We start from the raw sequence: 26581 nt of genomic DNA, 5'->3' as shown, positions 1-26581 counted from the left end.
GAATGGGGGTAAGGGTTTGCCAAATGTCCACGCTTGTCCACGAAGGTGGGGAGGGGGTGAAAATTCTCATTTTTCTGTCCACGTGGTGTCTGAACGGCTCCTCATTAGCATTGATAGGTGATTACGTAAGATCAATTACTGTAATAGAACAGCAAATATCCTGTAACAAAAAAAGGAGTAGGGCATTTTTGCCGTAATTTTACAGGACGAAAAAAACACTTATTTTTACATGAGCATTAGCAAGAAATAGCTTTTTGAATTTTTAGGACTGACTATATTCGGACATAAGTGTTATCGTTGTGGCTGTTTTCTTCAAGCATTTCTTTTGAGCTCATCTAATGAATTTAATGCTGATATTATGGTTTACATCCATTTTGATTAAAAAAAAAGGACAAAAACCCGTTCATTTGCAAGGTTGCCAAAAAAATTAACGTATCAGCACAAATGTTACCAAAATCAAAAGAGGTCTGCATTTTCAAGTTAATCTCATGAAGTATTCTCCCCCGAAAAACGAGTAACCTTGAACATGTTTGATGGCTACCAAAATCGATAAATGAAGGTTTGAAATATAGTAACATGATGAAATCTGATTTACTTAGGTTTTTATTTCAATGGAATGTTAAAATAAACAGTACAAAAGCATGTCATCGCATAAAGATAAAACTTTCTGCCCCTTCCTTAATAGTGCGGATATTCCCGATCTGGAAGTGCTCTCCTTAATTAAACTGAAAGCCCTTTCAGATCGGGAATTCGACATTTGTTTATTTCAATGTGCATTCTACTATTATCTTAGCTATTAATCGATAATATACTGTCAATCTTTGCAACTTGAGATAGAATTTGTTGCTGCAACTCTATTACTATGCACGTCTTTCTTTCCGGCTCCGGGATCTTGGTCGTTTACTCAGCAGTATCTTCAAATTGTACACGATGTTCGCGATGTTCACGATGTTCACGGTGTTCACGATGTTCACGATGTTCTCGATTATGCTCACGCTGTTCTCGTTGTTGTTCACGCTGTTCGCGATTCTGATTCCGGTTTCCCCGGTTTCCACGGTTATCTTGACGGCGGTTGTTATTCCAGTTTTGGTTCTGATTGCGGTTACCGTAGTTTTGGCGATCTCTGTTGTAATTTTGATTGCCACCTCTCTGGAAGAAGTTGCCCTGCTTCATCTCAAAGATGCGCTCATTCGAATCCACTAAGTTGGTTACTTTGTCAGCCAACTGCATTGACAGCGCCTGCAGACGGGACGGTTCGGATCTATGCAGGACCACGGTTTCGGTTGGATCATCCAACGATGCCATCAGTTCCTCGTTAATAATCATTTTACTGATCAAGGAGTACACTTTGCTTTTGGGAAGCTCAAACATTTCTGCCAAATAAGGGACGCTGATGGAGGCATAAACATTGGAATACGTAAACAAGTATGTGCGCAAAGCTTCTTCCTTGATGAATTTCGCCAGCATTTCGCGGACACGGTCTGCTTCATAGAACAAATCCCAAACCTTGACGTTCATCTTCTTGTTTACGATAAAATTGGCGCACGCATTCCAGTCTCCATGGCGCATCGCTTTGGCTGCAGCCACTACGTGCTCCCTCATAGATTCAGGTGGACCTAGAATTGGAAAGCGTTAAACATATTTTAAATAAAGAACTAAGAAATATACTTACCAACTAAAGATTGGCGCTCGGAAGACCTGAGCTGCTGGTAAAATGTTTTACTGATCATTCGACGACGGGCATCAAATTCATGCGCAGCCATGTAAGGTATCTCGAGAAGCATGGCCGACACCAGGTAAACACATTCCAGAAGTTCCAAATTGATGTGCATATGGAATGGCATCTGTCGCTGCTTTTCAATCTTTTCTTGTTCCAAAGAACGTTCGTTTTGACGCTGCGGAACCAAACCTTGAGCGAGCAATTCCTTCGGCTTGCCAGTCATCATGAGGTCTACTAAACAAAGATGAGCATCCTTAATGTTGCCGTGACGGAACGCACACAATCCCAAGTTGGCCATCGTACGATTGTATAGAATTTGGGTGGGCGGATCAGAATGACAAATGGTTTCTTGCAGATGGGACATGAGAACTAAATCTCGAGCTTGGAACCAGTTGTCATGTAAAGCATGATGGAATATGTGCGATAGAATAGCGCGGGTACGAAGACGATCTGTCTGATCTTTAGCATACACAAATCGACACAGACGATCCATGACGTCCAGAGAAGTAGAAGTTCCGACTGGAAGCTGACCCTTGCGTTTTTTCAATACATTAGGATCAAATTTGTAGTACAGATGATCAATTTTGCGCAAATAGATTCTACAAATTTCCGTTTCGTTTTGCAAACGTTCAATGTATGTTACCACTTGATCGATTATATTAGTAACAGTGACTTCATCCTTCAAACGATCGACATAATCGTTGCTATGAGGATCGCACTCTTTGAGCAATTTGGTGAATTCATCATCCATACGCTCGACCGTGGTGAGAATGCATCCCCGGATCCGGTACGGGGCCGTTTCGTATTCTTCGTTTTCTTCCAATACAGTTTCAGATAAGTGAATATCTTCATGAGCCAACAATAGTTGAATAAGTGCTTGAATCTCTTCTAGCAATTTAGACCAGTGTTCCAACTTCATTGGCTCGGAAACTTTTGGATTATAATCGAAAATGGCCGAAACCATGTTAAAACGAATTTTAGCAGCAACAGCTCCACCTAAATTGTGCGTTTCGGCAATCGCGCGAAGCTCTCTTAAAAATTCAATTTGCAATTTTCGATCTGTTCTCTTTTTGCCCCGAGCTGCCATTACTTCATTCAATTTATTTATAACGACATGACAATCAATATCAGCATCCTTAGCGAACATCTTTGGCCGTTCGGAAGGAACTCCACGGTTGCCTTTGATGGTTTCCCAACCTTCATCGTCATCATCAGCTCGCTTCTTCCTAGCTTTGTCCTTAGGATCTTTCGCCACCTTGGGTTTTTTCTTTTTCTCTTCATCGTCATCATCCTTGTCAGCTTTCTTTAAGAAACGTTCTCGCATACTAGTGTATTTCGATTCCTCATCCGAAGAACTTTCATCCGATTCCGAATCCGAGCCCCAATCAATCGAATCATCCGAATCATCATCTTCTTTTTCTACCTTAGGCTCTTTAGCTTCCTTCTTGAAAGTAACTTTCGGAGCCATTTGTGGTACCACCTTTTCTTCCTCGGATTCTTCTTCTTCTTTTTTCTCCTCCTCGTCTTCCTCATCATCCGCAGCGTCCGGTGATTCGTGGAACTTTTTCAATTCACTTTCAAAATCCTTGATGTACTTGCGAAATTTCTGACGCAATGTTCCCAATGATTTAGAATTGTTCTTGGACAAGTTTTTACGGCCATCCTTGTCATCCCAAACCTTGTTGATAAAATCTTCCAGCTCGGCCAGAGCTCGGATAATGAAACGAGGAGTAACTCCATTTTCCACCTTCGTAATGACCGGCAAAGCTTTCGCATAGGCTCGGGTCAAATCTTCGAAACTAGTTAACAAACTTGACATGTCCTTGATTTTCTTATAGTTCCGAATGCTTTTAATGATGTTCGATAGATCCTCGTAGCGCTTCTCCTTGGTCGAACGAACGACGCGCTTGACATCCTCTTCATCGTCGCTGAACTACAACGACATTATAATGGATAAATAATGGTTACCAATCAGTTTCCAGAACAAAATAAAACAGTGATAGAAATCGTTTAGTCATGTTTAATAAAATAAAAACTTAAACCCCATTTTTTCAGTGTTTTCTAAAAAACTAAATAGAAACTCTGAAGGAAACAAAATACAATAGGTCGCGCTTCGGTTAAAATCCTATAAAAAAGTAAAAAAATAAGGAAAACAGTGGTATTGATATTGTTGTGAAAATAGAAAAAAATACTAAGAAAAAGTTTGCTGTTTTGTGTTCGGAACAACAGTTCACGTAAATTTTAGATCGTCAAAAATTAATTACGGAGGATCCATCCGGACCGCGAAACTAATCTTTTGAGCGTAGCTCTTTCATTAATCGTTGCAAAAAAAACCATTCTGGGAAAGTTTACCTGATTTCTGTTTATGTTGTTATGATAAATAGATTTTTTCGAAATTATTTTACTAATATACGTAAAATTCACATGTAAATTAATGTTTTCAGCATTTGATTTGATTTGATGGTTTATCTATTCATAAGTTTGCTATTTACATTATTTCTTTAATACTCCACTGGTCAAGCCGCTTAAGGAGTACCTAAATCATATACTACTTCTACCTAAACTGATCTAAGTTTTTTATCAAAGCTTAAGTAACCAAAAGAACTATATTTCAGATGTCTTTTTTTATAAAAGTAAAATTGAAATTATAATATAAAAATGTTGATAAGAATTAAGTTGCACAAGATGTTCTTTTATAAGCTTTTTCAGTTGAACGTTATTACTTAAAGTTCCACATTTGTCTCGAAATAATTGAAAAATTTAACGAAAATTAAAACATTAAATTACGGATTTACATAATTCTCTATCTAAAGTTTCCTCAAGCGCAGAATTTTTGTCATGGGACTCATATGCGAATATTTTTCACATGGGACATGGGACTCATATGCGAATATTTTTCACATGGGACTCATATGCGAATATTTTTCACATGGGGCACGCCAGGGGTCATATTTTTTCGAAATTTTGGGGGCAAACTTCGAACAAATTTACAGGTAAATTTACAAGGAAGCGATTTTAAGCGATAACTCAAAAATGACGAAAACGCACATGGGACTCATTTCCGAATAGGAGCAGTATATATCTGTATAAATTAATATAACTATTGTTATAGTTTTACTATTACTTTTTTATATACATACAGATATGGAAATAATTAACATGATTTTAGACTTTAATTGTTCCTGAGTTAACAAACTTGGTTTCAAACGAACTTATAACGAAAATAACATGAATTAAAATTCAATCTTTTATTTTACTCAATACAATAATTACAGTTGAGGCGCTTGGGATCGGAGGGGTTCAAGTGACTAAATAAATGTTTCGAGAAAACGCGCTTCAAAATTGTGAAGGTGCTCGATTTTTCATATTTTTCGAATTGAAGCAATTTTAATACAACCAAAAAAATGTTCAAAAAAATTATAAAAATATATAAGTTTTGCACCACATGTACACTGAAACACGAAGAATCGTTAGGTATACTAAACTCAAATTTGATGATTTTGGCACTTGCACCTCTCTGATCCTAAGGGCCTCAATTACAACTAGTTATTGGTGAAATAAGCTTTATTTATTTACACCTTAGGTGTACCGCGACGTTTAGAAAAAAAAAGGTTTAAGGATTAAAATGGAGCTTACCGTATACTGCGGCACGGCCTGCCGCTGAATTGGTTCACTATCGAGAGAGCTATCGGAATCCGATTCCGAACCACCGGCGAAAAATCTAGACATGATTCTGGTTGGCTAGTTCCTGTTGTCCTGGGAAAAAAAATTATAGTGATTGAGGTTAGGATGCATTTTATTTCGCCCAAGTGGAATTTTTATCAGCCTCAACCACCCAACAGCGAGGCAGTCATGAAGAAGAAAGCTGCCACGCAGCTGTCGATTAATAAGTAATCGATTGTAGCATCTGTAGCTATTTGTTGAAATCTTATTTCAATTTTCCCGTAAATAGTACAACTTGTTCTGCCATTTTAACTAGTGTTAAAAATGTACTTACGATTATTTTCCAGATAAATTCGATGAAATAAATTCACACCGACGCAGAGTCATGAGAAAATCAATCTGACGTAAAAATGAAAGAGGAGCGAAATTAGCCGACTCGCCCGCTCATCGAGGGGCATTACAATGACGTTTTCAGGGTTTTCAGGAGCAGAGGTGCCAGGTGTCCTGATTTTTCAGGTTTTGTCCAAGGTTATTATATATACACACCTTGGTTTTGTCCTGGTCGATTTCGTTTATATAAGGCCCGTTCAACAGCCAATTGAAATTGGTTTCAATCGATTTCGATTGGTAAATTGTTGTTCACTCAGCCAATGTTTTGGTCGGAACTAATCCAATTGACGTTCAATGAAGCCAATCGGAATCGATCGAAACCAATCGAAATCGATCAAGCCCAAGAGCAGGATTCGTTTCTATCTGGGGGAGGAAGACTGAATAAAAAAAGAAAAAAATCTTTCAAACGTCAAATTTTTCTCATCAATCTACCGACCAGTGCGAAGGTTCAAAATTTTACTTTCTTATTTAGTGATTTTTAATAAAACTTCTTTGATGCTGAAAAGCACTTGTTTTTCATAAAACAATGATTTAATTAGGTTTTGTTTTGCTCTGGCAAACTCTTGCATGATATGACGTATTGAGTCGCTCAAATTTCGTCAAAGTTTTGAAGCTGATATATAAAAATGGGTTGATTAATAGTTGTTCTAAAAATTTAGCTAGAGCTAATATTTAGCACCCAAAAAACTGAGTTACATGACTCGCTACACGAAACTGATCATCTAAAGTTAAAATTTGAACGATTACAAATCTTTTCAACAATATCTGGCTTTTTGCCGAACAGTAAAAAAACGATGCAGAAAACGATGCAGAAAATTTCAGTCTTCCTCCCCCAGGTTTCTATCGGTTTCTATCGCACTAACACAAATGCAGTTGTTTACTGTCAAAAAACAGCTGATTCGGTTTGGTTTTTAATTTTCAAAATTGAAAGTGATGTCATTCGTTAGTTAGTGTGATTCGTACAAGTGAAACTGGAGTCAATCGGTGCAGCGTCGGTGGTGCTGTGCCAGTGATGTTGTGTAAGAGGTGCTGTGCTGGTGGTGCAGGTGGTGTGGTGTCATTTGATTCGTGTCAGTGATGCAGTTTTAGTAGCATTAATCAATGCAGTTGCTGCACCGAAGCAAAAGTGAAATTTAATACAATAAGGTTAAAATAAATAAATACATATTTTGAACAACAGAAGAAATTTATTTTTAATTACAATATTTCCATAAATGTTTTACCTCCTGCAGAGGAGTACCACTTTCTTTCACGTTTAATACATGAAAGTGCACTTTGCGCTCAAACAAAACCCATCCCAGATTCATCAGTTCCCCGAAGGCCTCCAAACCCATGTGTAGAGAATATGGCATACATAAGAGAAATAAATATTGAGTCCATTGAAATTATATGATTTTACGTCTAAGGATCAGGCAATGAATAATATCAGTGTTTTTAACGAAAGAATTTTGGTTGTAGTTGAGACAGACTACATGTGACAGCGAGAGGAAAAGAGAGAAATGACAACTCGTTTGGGTTCGTCAAAACATGATTCGAACCAGTCAGTCTATTCGTGATTGTTGCTAGATATAGTTGTTTGGCAAAATGGAGAAATCTAAACTGATTCAAAACGGAATGACCGAAAGCATCATTCCCGGATCTAGATTAGGATACGACACCATGGTGGGACCAGCAGTGTTCCAAGCTTTATAAGGACAAATCAAAAGCATTCAAAGATTTTCGGAAATATGGAACTCTCGCCCTTTTTGAAGTATATGTTTCCCTTGAAAATCAGTTTAAAAAATTGGTCAAGGGGAAGAAAAAGGCGTATTGGAGGAATTTTGTGGGTGGCTTATCAAGAGAAACATCCTTGAGTACCTTGTGGAGAGTGGCACGAAGCATGCGTAATAGATCATCTACGAATGAAAGTGAGGAATATTCACATAGATGGATATTTAACTTCGCACGGAAAGTCTGTCCAGATTCTACGCCTGTACAAAAAATAATCCGGGATGTGCTTCCTGAAAGGTGTGGTCTGGATTCCAGTTTTTCGATGGTCGAATTCTCACTTGCCCTCCTCTCTTGCAACAATTCAGCTCCGGGTATTGATAAAATTAGATTTAACTTGTTGAAAAACCTTCCGGACGCCGCCAAATTTCGCTTGTTAAATTTATTTAATCAATTCTTGGAGCATAACATTGTTCCCCAAGAGTGGAGACAAGTGAGAGTTATCGCTATCCAAAAGCCCGGAAAACCAGCGTCCGATGCGAATTCGTACCGTCCAATAGCGATGTTGTCTTGTATACGTAAATTGATGGAGAAAATGATTTTGTTTCGTTTGGATAAATGGGTAGAAACAAATGGCCTCCTTTCAGATACTCAATTTGGGTTTCGAAGGGGCAAAGGAACAAACGATTGTCTTGCTTTGCTGTCTTCAGAGATACAAATGGCGTACGCAAAACGTGAGCAAATGGCTTCAGTGTTTCTAGACATAAAGGGAGCTTTTGATGCAGTCTCAATAGAGGTGTTGTCAGACAAGTTGCACTCCCGGGGTCTGCCTCCACTATTGAACAACATCTTATACAGCTTGCTTTGTGAGAAACATCTGAACTTTGCTCACGGAGATATTGCAATTAGAAGAACCTCCTACATGGGCCTCCCACAGGGTTCATGTTTAAGTCCACTTTTGTACAACTTTTACGTAAGTGACATCGATAGTTGTCTCTCTGAAGGCTGCACTCTAAGACAACTTGCAGATGACGGCGTGGTGTCTGTCACAGGATCTTCCGAGTCTCATCTGCACAGACCTTTACAAGATACTTTAGACAGATTGTCTTCCTGGGCGTTGGGGCTTGGGATTGAGTTTTCCCCTCAGAAAACGGAGATGGTTGTTTTCTCTAAGAAACATAGACCTGCTCAACCGAAGCTTCAACTCCTAGGCAGAACGATCACTCAATCGAGGTGTTTTAAGTATCTTGGGGTTTGGTTTGACTCCAAGTGTACCTGGAGAGCCCACATTGAGTATCTGAAAGGAAAATGCCAACAAAGAATAAATTTTCTCCGATCAATCACAGGCACCTGGTGGGGAGCCCACCCAGAAGATCTTTTAAAATTGTATCGAACAACCATTCTTTCAGTGATGGAATATGGTAGCTTCTGTTTCCAGTCAGCTGCCAAATCTCACCTCATCAAACTCGAGCGTATCCAATACCGTTGTCCGCATCGCAATGGGCTCTATGCCCTCAACGCACAACATGAGTCTTGAAGTTTTGGCAGGAATTTGAAAGATCGATACAATCTACTATCACTTCGGTTCCTCATCAGGTGTGAGGTCATGAACCCATTGGTGATCGTTAATTTTGAAAGGTTACTTGAGCAAAATTTTCGAACAAGATTTATGTCTGTATACTATGTCCTCATGTCAATGCAGGTAAACCCTTCTTCGTACTCTCCAACTCGTGTTTTCAGCCCACACTACGATAATTCTTCTGTCCAGTTTGATTTGTCTATGCAGCAGGAAATTCGTGGAATCCCGGATTCGCATCGCCCACTTCTGATTCCAATAATTTTCGAAGCTAAATATAGACACGTCGATGCTGACAAAATGTACTTTACCGATGGGTCTCTAATTGAGGAATCAACGGGATTCGGAGTGTTCAACGAAACAACTAGCGCCTCTTATAACCTCCAGTCTCCATGCTCTGTGTATATAGCAGAGTTAGCTGCTATTCACTGGGCCTTGGACAGCATCGCCTCACGGCCTGATGGGCACTACTACATTGTAACGGATAGTCTAAGCTCAGTTGACGCAATACGATCAATACGACCGGGAAAGCACTCGCCGTTCTTCCTAGAGAAGATACGGGATACTTTGAGTGCTTTAACAAGACGTCGCTTTTCCATTACCTTTGTTTGGGTTCCCTCTCATTGCTCGATAGTGGGCAATGAGAAGGCAGACTCTCTGGCAAAGGTGGGGGCGACGGAAGGCGACACGTATCCACGTGAAATCGTCTTCAACGAATTCTACTTCTTGGTACGAGGGAACTCTCTTGTCAACTGGCAGCGCAAATGGGACGAGGATGAGGATGGTCGGTGGCTCCACTCGATTATCCCAAAGGTAAGCCTTAAACCATGGTTCAATAGATTGAACTTGAGTCGGGATTTTATTCGTATATTTTCCCGTCTCATGTCCAATCATTGTTCCTTAGACGCGGTACTCTATCGTTTTGACATTGCTGGCAGCAATTTGTGTAGTTGCGGCCAAGGTTACCATGACATCGAGCATATTGTCTGGTCGTGTGAGGTCCATCTTGTCGCCAGAACGAATTTAATAGACTCCCTTAGGGCCCGAGGAAAACCACCTAATGTTCCAGTTAGAGATGTACTAGCTGTGCTAGATTTGGACTACATGTTCGAAATCTACCTTTTTCTAAAAGCTATCGATCTTCGTCTATAATTTCTTTTTTATTTTCATATTTCCCTTTCTATCTTCCTTTCTCCTCTCACAAAGTGTTAAGTTAAGAAAACAATTGTAAACAACAAAATCGATTTTGGCTCCTTAAAGCCTAAAGGTATGAGCCGTTTCAAATAAAGAATTGTTAAAAAAAAAAAAAATATTTCCATATTCCTAAAGTCATAATACAATATTAATTATGGAGGTGCACATTTTCGAAAAATATCCGGTGAACCGGTAAAAATGGCATATTTCGTTAACTTAAATACTTAAAAAAAAGCTGCAAATTATGTTTTCCTATTTCTGAGATTATTTGGCCCTTCTGTAGCCTAGAACGGCTCCACCACTCCTCAACCGGAACCAAGCCTGGATGGAAGACATCTTTTAATTATCGAGATGATTGGGGACCTTAACAAAAACAATAATTACTTTTTCTCATAACCTGCTAAAATAAACAATAAAATACTAACCATTTTCTGTTTTAAAATTCTTGTGCCTCTGATAAACTTCCATCAGCGGCTTCCGGATTTGTTTTTATCTGCCTACCGTCTTGTTTTGGCAGCAGTCATTCATCTCAGAGGAATATCATGCCCAGAACCGTTTTTGTACTGGAAAACGAAAAACCACGTCAGTTAAATAATGATAACAAACGAAGTTTTTTTTTTTTTTTGTTATTTCTTTATTTGAAACGGCTCATACCTTTAGGCTTTAAGGAGCCAAACTCTTTTTGTTTTTTTTACAATAGTTTGCTTACTTCTAGTTCACTTTTTTTTAAAGAAAAGAAAATAGATAGGGAAATATGAAAATAAAAAGAATTATAGACGAAGATCAATAGCTTTAAGGAAAAGATATATTTCGAACATGTGGTCCAAGTCTATCACTGCCAGCACATCTTTCACTGGAACATAGGGTGGTTTTCCTCGGGCCCGAAGGGAGTCTATGAAATTCGTTCTAGCGACAAGATGGACCTCGCACGACCAAACAATATGCTCGATGTCGTGGTAACCTTGGCCGCAACTACACAAATTGCTGCCAGCAATATCAAAACGATAGAGTACCGCGTCTAAGGAACAATGATTGGACATGAGACGGGAAAATATACGAATAAAATCCCGACTCAGGTCCAATCTATTAAACCATGGTTTAAGGCTTACCCTTGGGATAATCGAGTGCAGCCACCGACCACCCAAGCAACCAAAAGTCGCCTACTTACTTAAACATGGAATTCCCAAGTTCACATTTGGCTGAAAAAAGCTTTTTCGCGACTTTTAGGTACTCATGTTACGTAGAACGTACCTAGGAACCTTGAGCGCCTTCTGAAAGGTAAAAAAGGTGGACACGGAACTTCTAAGCGCTTTCCATGCAACTTGTGTACACCCATGTGTTGTGGACTTTGTAAGCGATCATTAAGCTACTTGGAAGTGCTTAAAGAAAACTTATATGGGACTTTTAAGCGATTTGTCAAAATTTTCAGAATTTGTTGTTGATGTTTTTGTTGTTGGAGTTGTTGCTTTACAATTTATTGACTCGCTGTTGACTGTCAACATTGATAAAATAAAAATGGAATACTCAAAGAAAATTAGAAAATCTGGCTTATTTTACTATCGACGAAGAAGGTTGGAACAAAAATGGGAAGAGGAGAATTCAACCGTTGCTGAGAACAGAGGTAGGAAAAAATATACTTACGTTCATTTGACCACAGATGAAATTTGACTAACTTCCGATTTTAGAGAACCAATGGAATCGCAATCATCAAAATCAATCGCAAAATCTTCCAGAATGTTCTTTATTTCAATCTCAAAATGTTGGAAATGAAGATAGCTGCGAAGTTTGTTCTGAATATGACCAATTCAGCGAAGAAGATGAGTATCATGAAAATACACCAGAAGACACAAATATTATCGACAAGCTAAACCTTGAAGAATGCCTTCGATATTGGGCATTCAAAACCGGACAAACACATGCTGCAATAAACCTCATCATGGAAATCATAAGGCGTAAAACTGACGGAAAGAAGCTTCCACTTTCTGCAAGAACATTGTTGAAGACTTCGAGAACTGAAACTTCGAAAATTTTAGCTATACCTGGTGGACAATATTGGTATAGGGGATTGCAAGCCTGTTTGAACAATTGTTTTCAGTAATAAACTTATTTTAGTTCAAAGAATTTGCTTGAAACTGTACAAATATTTTTTTGTAGAAATCTTCAAAAGCCGATGTCCATCTCCATTAATATAAATATCGATGGATTGCCTATGTATAAAAGCAGCAGACTACAGCTCTGGCCCATTTTGATTAATATATTCGAAATGCCAGATTTGAATCCCATGCCAGTTGCAATCTACTGTGGGAATAACAAACCATCTGACTTAGACAGCTTTTTGAAACCATTTGCAGATGAATTGGATGTAATTACATCAAATGGTTTATGTATAAATGGACACCATCAAGATCAGATGTTTTATTTGCGATTCACCTGCCCGTTCATTTATAAAAGGTAATTTCGTTCATCAATAAATGCTGGAATATATTAATAACTTTTTTTTTAGGAGTAGCGAATTTCAATTCCAAAAATGGATGTTTGAAATGTACTTGTGAAGGAGAGTACTCATACGACTCGAAAACAGTTGTGTTCACATCCATAGAAAATACCAAGCGAACGGATGAAGAGTTCCGAAAAAACGCTTATGAACTACACCAAAAATGTTCAACGCCCCTTACTATAATTAAAACGCTTGATACTATTGAGGACATTATAGTTGGCGACAGGCTACATCTGATCGATTTGGGAGTCATGAAACGATTGTTAATTGGCTGGAGAGACGGTACGTTGGGGTTCCGAACAAAGCTTTCAAACCAACAAACGAACGACATGAGCAGAGCACTGAAAGGTATAAAACTTCCATCAGAAATACACAGAAAGTTCAGAGGATTAGATAATCTGTATCACTGGAAAGCATCTGAGTTCAGCTCGTTCCTTCACTATGCAAGTATTGTTGTATTGAAAAATTTCTTACCAGAAGAACACTTTAAACACTTTTTACTACTATTCAGCGCAATCACAATACTTTCATGTGACGAATATCGAAGGTTATTTAATGTTGCTAAAGTTATGTTGGTGACGTTTGTTGAACAATATAAGACACTGTATGGTACAAAGTATATGACAAGCAATGTTCATAATTTGCTCCACATAGGGGATGAAGTTGTCAAATTTGGTAACTTGAATACGATTTCGGCTTACGCGTTCGAAAATGAACTTAAAAATTTAAAAAATCTGGTCAGAAGTGGTTGGAAATGTTTGGAACAAGTTGTTAATCGTTTGTCAGAAGTACAATGTCATAACATATATCGAGATGAATCTTCTATTAATTATCCTTATAAAACACCATCTGGGGTAGTCTTATTCAAACCTGGATTTCTTTTGAAAAACAGCACGCAAGATTGTTGGTTTCTATCCAAGAAGAAAGAAATAGTTCAATTTGTAAAAGCTGATTCAGAAACTGAACTTGTTATTCATGGACGAAGTATAAAAGTTAAAAGCGATTATTTCGATTATCCTCATAATTCTTCTGACATAAATGTATTCAAAGGAAATATTGACAGTTTAACGAAGTATGATTCGGTGTATAAATGTGATGATATAAAATGTAAGCTTGTAGCAATTAACTGTGGTTCTCATTATATATTTATACCGTTATTGCATACAATGCAAATATAAAGGTTTTTTTTAACAAGTACTTAGATTTTAGACTAAAACAATTCAAATGAATTGAACTACACTTATCTAGCAGTAAAACAAATGATTTCATGCTACCTAGCAAAAACAAAACAAATTATTTCATGTTATCATAGGATGTAAGTTGTTGTAAATATTAATAAACGTGAATATTAAAAACTTATGAAGATTCATCAGTGTTGTCATGTTGAAAGAAATCCATTCGGTCATCTAAATATTCATATTCATCGCATGAAACATCCGTCGAATCCAAATCATCGTTCCCTTGTTTTTCTTGCACGAGCTTTGGTATTTTAGTTTTAACGTGACGAGAACCACGACGTTGTCCACTGTTCGACAACCTTTTGAAAGCATTTTTAAGCTTCTTCTTGAAAAACGCCGCCAGCTTAGCTTGGTTAACTGTTTCAGTTTCCGTCTGCCCAATTCTTTGGAAAATTGACAGAATTCTCCGATTCGGCATCATAGCAGTTTTCGGTCCTTTACGGCTTGATCCAGTCCACGTACAAGATGCTTGGAATTCAAGTGTGAACATTAAATCCAGCGCTGATAGCATCCTGTTATCAGAGCAGTCCCCGTCAACGTTCAGAAGGAGCCATTTCATCTGAAAAGTAGAAAAGAAAAGTTTTGTTTTTTAAATTGCCTACTTAAACGATATGTGTGAATGGATTTAACTGTTCAAAATTAACCAAAGAATACTCTAACATAAATCAACGAAGTTTTAGGAGGTAATAACATCTAACTTTTTATTTGATTACGTTCTAAATTTACATGATTGTGATTCAAATGATAGGATTGAATTTAACTCCTTGACTCGCACTTGATAGCTTATAAATTAATACTTAAATCATAAATGTAACTTCTTCAGGTTAAAAATCTAATTCCTTATGAAAATGACCAAAGCCAATATATTCTCAGCAGTAAGTAATACTTCATGCCAAGAATGTTATCCACATCCGTGTCTCCGATTGGAAGACAAGTTAAAACTTCGATAACCTAAAATAAAGAGAGAATTACATCAAAAACAGTGGCTTCATCACTTATTTTCATAAATAGAATGTTTACCTTTACTTTTATTGTACTAACTAAAACTCAATATCTAAATGAAAATTTAAGATTGATACAAAATTATAAAAATAAAATCAAGGTCTTGCAGGAGTTTCAGATTACCCATGTTGTTCGGGATTCTTGAGGCAACAAAAAAACGAAAAAAAATAAATACTTTAAACTCTTTGCAGCAATTGAATAGCATGGTGTGGATAAGGCTGTACGCACATTACGTAATTAGGCACCGTTTTTTGAATACAATTAATTTAAAAATATTGTCTTACATAGAGTGCCGCTTCTCTAAGACTAGTTAAGCGGAAACACATTTGTTCCTGGAACGGCTAGCAGATCTCCGATATTATGCAGGTCACCTTAGACGTATTCGAACTTCCCAGAAATCGGAGAGTTGCGACTTGTTCCAGTAACCAGTCCGTTTCGTTCTCTCGGGCGCTGCAAAGTGGTGGCAAATCGTTTGCCAGGGTTGTCTTATCCACTGATCGAGAACTCGAGGAGCCTGCGCCAATGACGGTGGCTTCCGATTGACCATCGTATCCAGTCTTTCCAGGGAAGTAGTGTCACCTAAAAAAAAGAAAAATGCAAGTTCGTTGGAACATAATACATCTATTTACTTCTTATTATAAAAAAAACTCACCGTTACTGTTGGAGACTCAAGTCATCAAATTTAACTTTCTGCTTGCCAATGTTTGTTTTGTTTTTTCTATAGTTCGTCAAATTTAGATACCGAAATAAATTGTCGACTAAATTCGAGTATCAGATCGGGCCAATATTTTATTTTTTTTAATTGGCTTTATGGAACATCCATGTTCCGTGCCAAAAACTCAAAACGAAAAAAAAAAATATTTTATTTCTTCCTAACTAACATAAGTTCTAACTTACGTAATTTACGTTATATTATATAACTTGGAAACAGAAAAATGGCTTATCATTGGTACTTACATAATCAGTCTTGAACTGCTCTTGTTCAAGATTTTTCTCTAAATCATCCAATTCCTTTTCACTGTTGACTGCTTTAAATGTTTCTTCCACAGGTGGATTTGAAATTCTGGTTTCTTGTAATGTGTTCATAATAAAATCTACACTGCAAAAAATCCACACTTCGGATGTATGTTTCCCTTACACATACGTCTTCAAAATTGTTCTACACTTAGATTTCATAAGCTTCATATGACAATCATATTGTCGAGACCGACCATAATTTACGCCATTTTCTCCGCATTCAAATTTTACTTTTTTAACGTGGGACATCAACGCGATCCGTCTCTCACAAAGTTAGTCTGTAAACTGACATTCCAAGCTTTCTACACTCATGTTGAATCTGTCAACTTCCCTTCTAAGAAAACTCTACACAGTCTCTCTTATTGAAACGAACGCTCCCGAAAACCAAAATTTCCGAGTACACAAATCGGAGCGTGCTCTCTCATGAGCAAGTGTTGCCAATCTTCTAACTATCATTCATTCAGAGATATTTATTCTCACTATATTCCCTACACATATGTCACACATAAAATTCATATTCGAATTATGAAATGTATGTGTTATTGACAGATAAGATCTAAGATTTTCACGTGTTCAAAATGGCCACCCTGAAGAAAAAGTTGGTGTGTCGTTCTCAACTCAAATGCAATAATTAGGTGAGTAATACTCAAAAAAGAAAATAACAGTGGATCATTATTTATCTTTTCTTCTCTACCCCGTAGGACCCGTGAACATGAGGAAATCTGTTGTGAAGTGGTTGTCGAGAGAAGAAGGTAAGTTAATCAATTTATGATTTCTATAGCATGATTGAAAATAGTTTTTTCTTTTATTTTGCAGAACCAAGAGTCTGGTGTCCGCCATAGTCGTCAATCCCGTGTTCCAGGAAAATATGATGGACGTAATGGAGCAAACTCCCGGAAACGATCTATTTCAAAAAGATCTGTAGTTTTTGTCAGATAAGTATTTTTAAAATAAATAATTTCAAAATGATGAACCATTTAATATCTTTCTTCGTCCGAAAAATTCTTTCGAACAAAAAAAAACGCCTTTGAGTAGACAAGTATGAAAACGCCCCAAAGTAGGCAAGCCTTTGAGTATAACGTAGGCTTATAATATTTAAGTGTGGGATTTAACTTTTATGTGACGCATATAAAAATTATAATCTTGTATTCTATATGTGTGGGCACGTATTTTCCAAATGGGAATCACATTGCAAAAATCTATAAGGCTAACACATATTCCTAAAATGTGAATTTTTTGCAGTGTAGTTGAAGAGTATCCCGCTTAACAAAATGAATGCTTGGAATGCTTGAAAGAATGCTTGGATTCCAAGCATTCTTCAAGCATTCCTCCCATTGAATTCAAGCATTTAATGGCCCAACCGATTCTACTTGAAACAGTTTTCCCGGTTCAGAATGACAGCTCTTGCTGACATTTGTCGAAGTTTGATTGTATTGGTGTGATTTTGGCGTGCTTATGTGTGAGTGCGTTAGTGTATGCGTGCTCTTTCAATATAGTTGCATTGAATAATTTTAAAAAAAAAAATTGTTTTTGAAAAGCTTTCGTTTTATTCAATTATTGTACTCATCATCTTTTTGTTACACAATTAGTTCACAGTTCTTATTTCTATTACTTTTCATTCACAATTCACAATGAAAAAAAAATCCCAACACACAACTTGCGAGGAGTGACTGATGGCTGCGAGCTCCTTGTCGCTTCCGTTCGATAATCTCCGGTTTTTTCCATGATGCTTGAGGTGAAACGTATCCTAGAGGAAACTGTTGCCGCTTATTAGCTCCTCGTAGTCGTCCGGACCAGATGGACAGAGAGAAATTCTTCGCCAAAGTCTCCACCACCATCACTTCTCGAGCCTGATCCTGCGCCTGCATGCGTTTGTCGTAAACCTTTTTTCGATGCTGAAATAGAGATTAAAGAATATTAAATACTATTTATCACTTTTTATCAGCAATAACTTATAAATTACCTCCAACATGAAGCTGCTTTCTAAAAGGCTGCGTACAAAATGGCCGTAGAAATCCAAGTGAATTTTTCAGGCCTGCTTAGATCACCAATACTCACGAATGAAAAGTCGTTGAAATGATCAAACATCTGTTGTACAAAGTTGTTTTGTGTTTTATGCTCATGTATGTGTGCAATCGGTGCAATCAGCTGACTAGACTGATGCACGTTTAGAGTTAAAGATCCAAATTTATGGCATGGGCGATGGGCGCGCTCGCGACCCCGGTATACGATTCCTCATGCGTTAAACAGAGAAAGCGATAGCCTTCACTCCAATTTCACTCCGATTAGCTGTCATTCTTATGGAAATCTGTGTAAGAGTAAAGAGCAAGCTTTATTCTTTTTAGCAGGCCCAATCCCAATTGAACGCAGCCCTACGCGCGAAATCGTTCGATCAAGGTTTTAAAAGGGCCTGCGGGATGGTTTAATGTCAGGGCTGTTAGATTAGGGTGGTGTAAAATGTCAAAGAGCCCACTCAGCCATGCTGTGACATTGTTTACAAAACAAGAACGGATCAAAGTGCATCAAGCGCACAGGTATCACGGTAGCTGTGTGTGGCACGCACGAAGAAAAGGGAGGCGTATCGCGAAAAATAATCATAAAAAAGAGTCGACGACAAAATATGATGTGTCAAATCAGTGTAGACCTGCTGGCAAGAAAATTCCTTTCCCGGGATTGGGGGAGAAAGTTCTCAGTTTGAAGTATAAAAGGTTATCGAAGCAGGGAGCAAAAACGAACTGGACCGAATGAAGAAAATTGGCCACTAAATGAGATCGTCTGTAAGTTACATGTTATCGCAAGGACCAGGTGACCCGATAATGGCGCATCCAGACTACGAGCAGCATCACTATCATCACGGTTGTCTGCTAATCCTTGTGCGCGGAATCGGTCCACTGAAGCCGCGATCTCTGCAGCGTGTTTTCGAACGAATTCAGCGACTGAACAACGTCAAAATTCCTGGTAAAGAAATTGCCCTGTTGTAAATTTTGCTTGATTAAAATTGACATCATTCATTGTAATTTCAGATTCTTCAGGAATAACTCGAGATATTTGGGTCCGATATATTAGAGACCATCCAGTGGAAAATAATGATTGGGGTGATTTCCAGCCGCATCGGAGACTGCTGGGTTTGATAACAGTTGGCAAATTCGACAACCAAACCGAGCTGAATGTAACAATCTACGGCAGAAAAAAACCGATATGGTGATTAACGGCATCGATTCCGGACAAAACCTCCGCTTCTTCTAACTTCCCTCCGAACATTCTCCAACCGGAGGAAATTCCAGCCCGTTATCGAGAAGCGATTATTACACGCAGAAAAAGAAAGGGGGCTGGTTTCAACAAAACGTTTTGTTATTTTATTTTACAATATCGATGCAAATTTTTCGATACGTTTCACTAAAAAATCGATCGAAAATAATAATAAAATTTTGTAATTTTTACACACTCATTTTTTATTACTTACATATAAAATTTGATTTAATTCGAAATATAAAATCGGTTCATTTCAATAAACGTGTAGTTGGCCGAAAAATTAAAAACAAAAGAAAAAAAAAAGAAAATAAGCGGGAAAGATGAACAAATTTTCTCATCCGAACGGCTTATTCGTCGGTGCGGCTGGACCCCTCCGGATTTGTTCCACAACTCACAGGTTTGTATCATAAATTCAAGTATGGGTGAGGTACTTATTTTTATTATTTTTATGTTCAGGGACCGATCGAAGTCGAAACAATATTCGAAGCTGGTTCAGGAAGGAAATGGGACGAAGTAAGAGCGAAGTAAGGCTTTCCATTATCCCCCAAAGCAACAGCTATTAGCGGTAATATAGATTGACCATGATGTGTAAAAAGGGAAACGATGACTTTCCCAATGATAAAAAGCATTTTGCATCAAATAAATGAGGCATAAAACAATTAATTGTACCCGAATTCAATTAATCCGAAAATCAATAACCATTTTGCTTTCTTTTGAATTTAAACAAAAATGAACTCAAATCATAAAATATGATTAATTTTTAACCCCACTCATTTTTTAATTTTAAGCTTTAAAGTTTTTGTGTGTTTTACCCAAAATTATTTTATTATTTTGACAAGTATGATGGATCATTTTCAAAAAGGGGGTATTTCGTTTTCAATCAAACGATAATTTCAAATCAAATCGATACTTTTATTCAATGTGGCCAAAAATATATTTGTGCTTTTTCCCAACCAAAAATTTTATTATTTTCGTTCGAAATCTTATTGTTTCTAAAATAAATTTTTCTGCGTGTAATTACAGCAAGTATCGTAGCGCAGGTAGTATCGAAACAGAAGCTGCTCTGAAAGCAGCCAGAATCTGTATTGAACAGGGAAAAAACTTGGACGTAGCAATGTTCCTTCAAAACGTACTTTACATTAACCTCAACATGATCGAACAACAGCGGGTTCGCGGTTTGAAGTACTCACAGATCTGTACCAGAAAATAGGCTACAACAGAAAAGCCGCATTCTGCCAACGACTTGCTGCCTGGCGACACGTTGCCGTTAGTAACACCAACCCTGACTGGGGCCAAAGTTATCGACTCATGCTGGAAAGTTTCCCAGGGCACAAGCTCGTTCTTGAACCACAACAGGTACTCGAGAGCAACATCGGCTGGCCGGTTTTACAGATCGATCTTCTCCAACAGCTAATGGGAACGGCCAGGCGGCTGGGACAATCGGCGTTAGCTACACGGCACATGACATTCCTGCTGCAAACGATGTGGCAACATTTGAACGCACACGATCAAAAAGAAATGGCACTACAGCTCCAAAATCTCAGCTCGCAGTGCGAGGGTGCACCGGTTCCGTTGGTATTGGAAAATGGAACCATCATACCGCCCGCGAATCTGACAGATCTACCCTTGTGCAGTCAACTGTTGGTAAAAGATTTGCCGTCGCACATGAAACCGCTCAAGGTTAGTATTTTCCATATCCCTACGCAATGCATCAGTCTGATGAGAACAATAATTGATATGGCATCTAATAATAATTTTCTCTACTATTCCTACATGTTCTTTGTCTAGATTGTTGTTGCCAAAGCCGATAGTGGACCGTTCCTTTTCACGCCAATCCACTTCAGTTCGATGGATCGCCGCCAGCCGAAGGACGATAGTAAAATATCGTTCAACTGGATTCAGCACGATGTGTGCGAGGAGAACTTGAAACTGACCAACCCGCTGCCCTTCGAGCTTCAGGTAACTGACATCCGGTTACTAACAACAGGGGTATTTTTCGAGGCATTCCCCCAAACGGTGATGCTGCAGCCAAATGTCTTGACAACAGTGGCCCTGCACGGAACACCTATCGAATCAGGAGAGCTTGATATTCAAGGCTACAGCACCCACACGTTAGGAGTCAAATCGAACTGTCGCTTGAAACACATGTTACACCGAAATGAATTAGTAATTAGTCCTCAATGAATTTCGATATCAGGCGGGCGAAGGCTAGAGATTTACCAAGAATAGAAATGCCGCCAAATATTATTTTTATAGGTGTAGGGGGAACTCGTCTATGGCCGGACACCGCCTATGACCGGACAACATAGATTTTTCGAAAAAACAGTATCCTAATAATGTTTTAACATCATGAAAATAAAGTAAATAGTAGCCTGATATGGTGTTATAAATATGGTAATTCCATCTGAAAAGGAAAACCAATGAGAGGCATCTGAAGCTTTTGCCTAGTAGTACGGAGAGGATCGCCTGAACTTTGAATTTGTATTGTGGTCAGTTTTTTCGACTACAGAAGATATACACTCAGAAATTTAAAAAATATTAAAAATATTATGTTTTAATTACTCTGACATTTAACTGACATTAATATCCAGAAATATTAAAAAATAACTATTTCAATTATTAAAATTTATGCACCCGAATAATTTCTTGGCGTGTAATGATCCAATGCATAAAATTTAATAACCGAGATATTATTTTGTTCAAACAAACGCTTTGTGATTTGTGCTTTTGAGTCCCAACTAAACGGGTATGAGCACGTGCTAAATTTTCAGTTGCAAAATGCCGCTCAACTTGACTGCATGCAGGTTCCATTCTTTTCGAATATGTTAATCATCTTTAAAAAGAATGGAATCAGTAGCAGCAAAGTATTGTTAAAGGGAAAGTGCATTTGTTTTGTATGCTATGGTCAATAATGCACATTGATCATAGAACTTTTGTACGAAAATCAAACGATTTTCGTTTGTTTTTTTCTGATTATTTCTGCTTTAAGCGTTTGCCTTTACGTCCCAGCTCAAACTTTTTATTCTGACCACCAGATGTCGCTTCCATAACAATCATCCCATTTCTCAATGCATAAATTTTAATCGCAGAAATATTTCTCAGTGAGAAATATCCAAGTAATTACACCATGAGAAATATCCTTGTGCGTTAAGAGGGAGAAACGTGAAAATACCTAAAAATTAATTGTTTGATATTTTATTTATTTCTGAGTGTAACAAACAAAAAGGAAGTTCAAACGAAATATTAGGAAAATTCAAAAAAAAATTTGTCTATGACCTGACAAGAAAATATTCTAAATTATAGATTATTTCTGCTTGATTCTTACATTTTTTCATCTCTATAGCACCCTCAAAAAATAATTTAAAAAAAAAATAATGGTTAGCAGAAGATAAGGATTCAATAACGAAACTGTTTTGGTCATTGTATGTTTCATTCTGGTTTGTCAAAAAAACTTTTATGGCTGGCTTCATAAAACGTTCAGTATTGGAAAACACGTACTCACAAGACCTGTGCAAGTGATTTCAGTCATTTTGCTACGTTTTTGTGCCATTGATGAACCATTGAGGAACCATTGCCGCTATCTGTTCCTTCTGCGTTACGGCTCGTAAACCACCGGCCGTTCCACCTTGACCTGGACAAGTAGACAGAAAATTACATTATGATATGATATGATCCTTTTACTAAACTAGTTTTTACAGCAAGCTTCTACTAAGTGGTCCTCCCAATACACTTCTGTTATAAGCTCCACAAAGAGGAAAACTACTTACCCACAATGCACTTCGGCTTCACCAGTGGCCGATTCTGCAACAACAGCCGTTGGATCATCGCAACCGAATCGCGAAACTCGCAGAAAACAATCACCTTCGAGTCCGGATGGTTTTCGAAATGTTCCCGCAAATGTCGCTCCAGGATGGCAAACTTCGGATGTCCGAAATCAATCTTCTCGTCCGCGCTTATCCGGGGAACGACCCCATTTGGCATCGGAGCTCCAACGTTGTTGAAAATTGCCAGTGGATTGCGACCGTACTCTTCTCGCAGCTCATCCAGAAAAGCTTTCAACCGAAGGTCTTTAGCTACGAAAAACTTCTCTTCCGGTTTGCTGCCACTGTCGTCTTCGAAAAAGTTCAAGAACGCTCGAACTCCGTGACGAACTAGCAGCTCCATGGCGTGATACATGCTCATGCCGGCGCTGAAATCCGAGTTTATGGCGGTATAGTTTGGGTGTCGCTGAATCAGACACGCTTCCCGGAAGCGTTTCTGTTCCATGACCAGCCAACCGCTGCTCAAATTCCTTGTATGACTAATGACGTTCGCATCCATAAGCCGCCTTACGTAGGGATCGATAAGTTCAATGTATCGATCACGAATCTGACTCAGTGTGGGACCAAGTGGTATGACGACGGTTCGAATGTTCTTCTTAAATGTGTAAGGCGAAACATCAATAGAATTTTCCCATCGAACTTCGATGTGTGATATTAGCAGATTTCGTAGAACCTCGGCCACATCCTCCAAGGTACGGCCTGGTGTTGCTGACAAGGCTAGCACACGAAACTGCTTATTGGTAGCCGATATTGCTTTAATGACCTCGGTGTAAGCGTATCGACCTTTAGCTTTGTGGGCCTCATCGATCACTACCAGTTTGATACTATCGGTGGGGAAGTTTTGTTCCGGAGAATTGATATCCGCTAAGATGACCTGGAAAAAACAAATTACGTAAAATTATCAGATATGTTAAAATTTAAAGGAAAAAAATCGTCATCACCTGTGGTGTAACATAGAACACCCGTTTAGTTTGCCACAGCTCGGAGCGGTTCTTCCTCAGCTGTTTCCCCGTCATTTCGGCGGTATCTTCCTTGGGAATACCCATGATCTTGTAGCATGCTTCGATCTGCTGATTTACCAGCGGTCTAGTCGGTGCCATGAAGATAACCTTCCCGGTTGGATACCACCGGTATAGATTGTACATCACAACCGCTGCGATAAAGGTTTTTCCCAACCCTTTACCCTTTTGTTCTGCTAGTTCGATCCGTCCAGCCGTACTACTTCACGGCTTCACGGCTTTTGCTCGAGGAGATTGAAAAACAGCCACTGTTGTTTGCCACTCTAAAACAAAAACAAAAGATTTAAATTCAAGTTGATGGTGACGTCATATAAAACACCACCACCAAAGCACGACTGTTTCGGTCATACTTTTCATTGCTTTTCTTTGACAAAAAACGTAAACAATGTAATAGGCTGTCAAAATTTTGCCTTCCGTGCCCACTTCTTCACCGCGCCTACTTTGTGTCAAAGTTGTTCCACCCCTAGATTTAACAGCCCTGGTTTAATGTACGTCTCTCCATTTGACGTTGTCGTTCCGACATTTCTCGAAGCAACTTGAGAATCTCATCTAGCTGACCATTTATTGATGAGGTTAAATGTCCAGTTGGAGAGGCAAACGCGGGTTGAGTCTCAACCAACATCGATTTTGATGGCGAGTACAATGAATGGAGCGGTGATGATGAATTGCTATTTATTGGTGCGCTTGATGTGGATGGCTTATCAAATGCAAAAATTTGAACCGTTTCGGGGGGCGAAAATGTGCCAGCAGAATCGTCTATAAGTTGTTGAAAATTTGGGTGCTCAGCAGCTACAGTTTTTTTCAGTTTTCTGTCATCCACAATCTGGGAATCAGTGCTCGATTCCCCGGACATCGAACACAGGAGTTGATGAGCTTCTGATAATGCACACAAACCACTCCGTTTCACTTTACATTTACTTCGAGTCCATGCTGTTTTTGGCCTCGAAGATGGATTTCGAAGTAAATCTTGTAGTTCGGAATGAGATTTGGTGTTAGGCCACCGGAGGACATGTCCAGAGTTGAATTTTTCAACCCAACTCGCTGGAACGGCAGTAAGCTCCTTTCGACCTTTTCCATCTAGAGTTTGGACAATCGCGTACATATTGGACTAGCCGGAAATCAACAAAATGATTAAGTTTGCAAACAAAATGCTCTGTACGAAATTGTTGATTTAAATACAACTTTTGACAAACGAAAAAATAAACCCGGTACGGTCAAGTGGCTAGCATACTTACTCGTCAATCACAATATAAGCGGATCGATTCTCATTTCCCGGAACAAATTGCAACGCAAGGTAAATACGAACTCCAGCAGTAAAACGTTATCAAAAGAACGAGAAAAACTATCGATCCCCGTCCTTGTCATGCGCAGAAGAATTCAATGGTCAAGAAAATTCAAGCAAATTTTTTTTTTGGTTGCCAGACTGTCAGATCATTATCTGTCAAACTTTTTTTTTTCCTAGCTGTCAAAAATGAAGAAGGTGCCAAAATAGGCACTTAAAAATCGCTTAAAAGCTGAATAACATTCTATTCAAACGCTTGAAGGAACTTGAAAGTTTCTTTAAGAACTTAAATTTTAGGCTGATTAGCATTCTCTAGGACCACCTTCGGAAGCTGATTAAGCTTCTATGGTACCGCTTTATGGAACTTTTGGTTGCTTGGGCATCCTCATCCTCGTCCCATTTGCGTTGCCAGTTGACAAGAGAGTTTCTTCGAACTAAAAAGTAAAATTCGTTGAAGGCGATTTCACGCTGATACGTGTCGCCTTCCATCGCCCCCACCTTTGCCAGAGAGTCTGCCTTCTCATTACCCTCTATCGAGCAATGAGAGGGAACCCAAACAAAGGTGATGGTAAAGCGACGTTTTGATAAAGCACTCAAACTATCCCGTATCTTCTCGAAGAAGTATGGCGAGTGCTTTCCCGGTTTTATTGAGTGAATTGCTTGAACAGAACTCAGACTATCCGTTACAATAAAGTAGTGCCCGACTGGCCTTGAAGCGATACTGTCCAAAGCCCAATGAATTGCTGCTAACTCTGCTATATACACAGAGCATGGTGACTCGAGGCTGTAAGAGGCGCTAGATATTTCGTTGAACACTCCAAATCCTGTTGATTCCTCTATAAGTGATCCATCAGTAAAGTACAATTTATCAGCATCGACGTGTCTATATTTAGCTTCGAAAATTCTTGGAATCAGAAGTGGACGATGCGGATCCGGGATTCCACGAATTTCCTGCTGCATAGACAAATCAAACTGGACAGAAGAATTATCGTAGTCTGGGCTACAAACACGAGCAGGAGAATACGAAGAAGGGTTTACCTGCATTGACATGAGGACATGGTATATAGACATAAATCTTGTATGAAAATTTTGCTCAAGTAACCTTTCAAAATTAACGATCACCAATGGGTTCATGACCTCACACCTAATGAGGAACCGAAGTGACAGTAGATTGAATCGATCTTTCAAAGGGAGTATTCCTGC

The 26581-nt window shown here is 38.6% G+C and overlaps 5 protein-coding genes and 3 long non-coding RNA genes across 17 annotated transcripts; 4 read left to right on the top strand and 4 right to left on the bottom strand.

The window, feature by feature from the left end:
* Positions 1-674: 674 nt before the first annotated feature.
* On the bottom strand, positions 675-5846 carry LOC129747664 (eukaryotic translation initiation factor 3 subunit C). The gene is made up of 4 exons (XM_055741969.1): positions 5718-5846; positions 5357-5476; positions 1673-3653; positions 675-1616 (listed from the first exon to the last, which is right to left on the bottom strand). Exons 2-4 carry the CDS (start codon positions 5447-5449, stop codon positions 901-903), a joined length of 2790 nt encoding a protein of 929 aa, XP_055597944.1. The 5' UTR covers positions 5450-5476; positions 5718-5846; the 3' UTR covers positions 675-900.
* Positions 5847-7331: 1485 nt separating this feature from the next.
* LOC129748738 (uncharacterized) lies at positions 7332-14085 on the top strand. 7 transcript variants are annotated; one of them, XM_055743440.1, is made up of 5 exons: positions 7351-7435; positions 11789-11871; positions 11936-12344; positions 12405-12701; positions 12754-14085. In XM_055743440.1, the coding sequence occupies exons 4-5, from the start codon at positions 12641-12643 to the stop codon at positions 13923-13925; spliced, it is 1233 nt and encodes a 410-aa protein (XP_055599415.1). In that variant the 5' UTR covers positions 7351-7435; positions 11789-11871; positions 11936-12344; positions 12405-12640; the 3' UTR covers positions 13926-14085. The 7 variants fall into 7 exon arrangements, with proteins under 7 accessions (XP_055599411.1, XP_055599413.1, XP_055599412.1 ...); XM_055743436.1 differs by having other exon boundaries at positions 7332-7435; positions 11680-12344; XM_055743438.1 differs by having other exon boundaries at positions 7338-7523; positions 11781-12344.
* LOC129742563 (uncharacterized) lies at positions 9087-10593 on the top strand. Its single transcript, XM_055734474.1, has 3 exons — positions 9087-9869; positions 9961-10017; positions 10534-10593. The coding sequence occupies exons 1-3, from the start codon at positions 9087-9089 to the stop codon at positions 10591-10593; spliced, it is 900 nt and encodes a 299-aa protein (XP_055590449.1).
* On the bottom strand, positions 13870-15714 carry LOC129748740 (uncharacterized). 2 transcript variants are annotated; one of them, XR_008737800.1, is made up of 3 exons: positions 15640-15714; positions 15272-15566; positions 13870-14544 (listed from the first exon to the last, which is right to left on the bottom strand). It is a non-coding gene; the product is annotated as an uncharacterized LOC129748740 (long non-coding RNA). The 2 variants fall into 2 exon arrangements; XR_008737799.1 differs by lacking the exon at positions 13870-14544 and adding an exon at positions 14568-14936.
* Positions 15715-17528: 1814 nt separating this feature from the next.
* LOC129744679 (uncharacterized) lies at positions 17529-18606 on the bottom strand. The gene is made up of 2 exons (XR_008736969.1): positions 17968-18606; positions 17529-17899 (listed from the first exon to the last, which is right to left on the bottom strand). It is a non-coding gene; the product is annotated as an uncharacterized LOC129744679 (long non-coding RNA).
* Positions 18513-19915, top strand: LOC129744678 (uncharacterized). Its single transcript, XR_008736968.1, has 3 exons — positions 18513-18962; positions 19028-19653; positions 19713-19915. It is a non-coding gene; the product is annotated as an uncharacterized LOC129744678 (long non-coding RNA).
* Positions 19916-20278: 363 nt separating this feature from the next.
* On the top strand, positions 20279-21752 carry LOC129744677 (protein brunelleschi-like). Its single transcript, XM_055737319.1, has 2 exons — positions 20279-20936; positions 21045-21752. Exons 1-2 carry the CDS (start codon positions 20565-20567, stop codon positions 21438-21440), a joined length of 768 nt encoding a protein of 255 aa, XP_055593294.1. The 5' UTR covers positions 20279-20564; the 3' UTR covers positions 21441-21752.
* A 769-nt stretch (positions 21753-22521) lies between these two features.
* LOC129744675 (Fanconi anemia group M protein-like) lies at positions 22522-25404 on the bottom strand. Of its 3 annotated transcripts, none has more exons than XM_055737316.1 (4): positions 25332-25404; positions 24019-24359; positions 23024-23951; positions 22522-22887 (listed from the first exon to the last, which is right to left on the bottom strand). In XM_055737316.1, exons 2-4 carry the CDS (start codon positions 24220-24222, stop codon positions 22790-22792), a joined length of 1230 nt encoding a protein of 409 aa, XP_055593291.1. In that variant the 5' UTR covers positions 24223-24359; positions 25332-25404; the 3' UTR covers positions 22522-22789. The 3 variants fall into 3 exon arrangements, with proteins under 3 accessions (XP_055593291.1, XP_055593290.1, XP_055593293.1); XM_055737315.1 differs by lacking the exon at positions 25332-25404 and adding an exon at positions 24419-24527; XM_055737318.1 differs by lacking the exon at positions 25332-25404 and adding an exon at positions 24422-24523.
* Positions 25405-26581: the final 1177 nt, after the last annotated feature.

Source organism: Uranotaenia lowii, chromosome 2 (assembly GCF_029784155.1).
Source record: "Uranotaenia lowii strain MFRU-FL chromosome 2, ASM2978415v1, whole genome shotgun sequence".
NCBI lineage: Eukaryota > Metazoa > Arthropoda > Insecta > Diptera > Culicidae > Uranotaenia > Uranotaenia lowii.
This window is presented reverse-complemented; position numbering and strand designations above follow the sequence as displayed.

Coding starts and splice junctions, on each gene's coding strand:
- LOC129747664 (XM_055741969.1), bottom strand. CDS start 5,449: ATGTCTAGATTTTTCGCCGGTGGTTCGGAATCGGATTCCGATAGCTCT. Junction 3,654..5,356: donor AGGCCGTGCCGCAGTATACG/GTAAGCTCCATT, acceptor ATGTCGTTGTAG/TTCAGCGACGATGAAGAGGA. Junction 1,617..1,672: donor CGAGCGCCAATCTTTAGTTG/GTAAGTATATTT, acceptor TTCCAATTCTAG/GTCCACCTGAATCTATGAGG.
- LOC129742563 (XM_055734474.1), top strand. CDS start 9,087: ATGAACCCATTGGTGATCGTTAATTTTGAAAGGTTACTTGAGCAAAAT. Junction 9,870..9,960: donor TCCACTCGATTATCCCAAAG/GTAAGCCTTAAA, acceptor ATTGTTCCTTAG/ACGCGGTACTCTATCGTTTT. Junction 10,018..10,533: donor TTTGTGTAGTTGCGGCCAAG/GTTACCATGACA, acceptor GCCCTTCTGTAG/CCTAGAACGGCTCCACCACT.
- LOC129748738 (XM_055743436.1), top strand. CDS start 12,641: ATGGACACCATCAAGATCAGATGTTTTATTTGCGATTCACCTGCCCGT. Junction 12,702..12,753: donor TGCCCGTTCATTTATAAAAG/GTAATTTCGTTC, acceptor CTTTTTTTTTAG/GAGTAGCGAATTTCAATTCC.
- LOC129744677 (XM_055737319.1), top strand. CDS start 20,565: ATGCTGGAAAGTTTCCCAGGGCACAAGCTCGTTCTTGAACCACAACAG. Junction 20,937..21,044: donor CGCACATGAAACCGCTCAAG/GTTAGTATTTTC, acceptor TTCTTTGTCTAG/ATTGTTGTTGCCAAAGCCGA.
- LOC129744675 (XM_055737316.1), bottom strand. CDS start 24,222: ATGTACAATCTATACCGGTGGTATCCAACCGGGAAGGTTATCTTCATG. Junction 23,952..24,018: donor TGTTCTATGTTACACCACAG/GTGATGACGATT, acceptor TGTTTTTTCCAG/GTCATCTTAGCGGATATCAA. Junction 22,888..23,023: donor GAAGCCGAAGTGCATTGTGG/GTAAGTAGTTTT, acceptor CTACTTGTCCAG/GTCAAGGTGGAACGGCCGGT.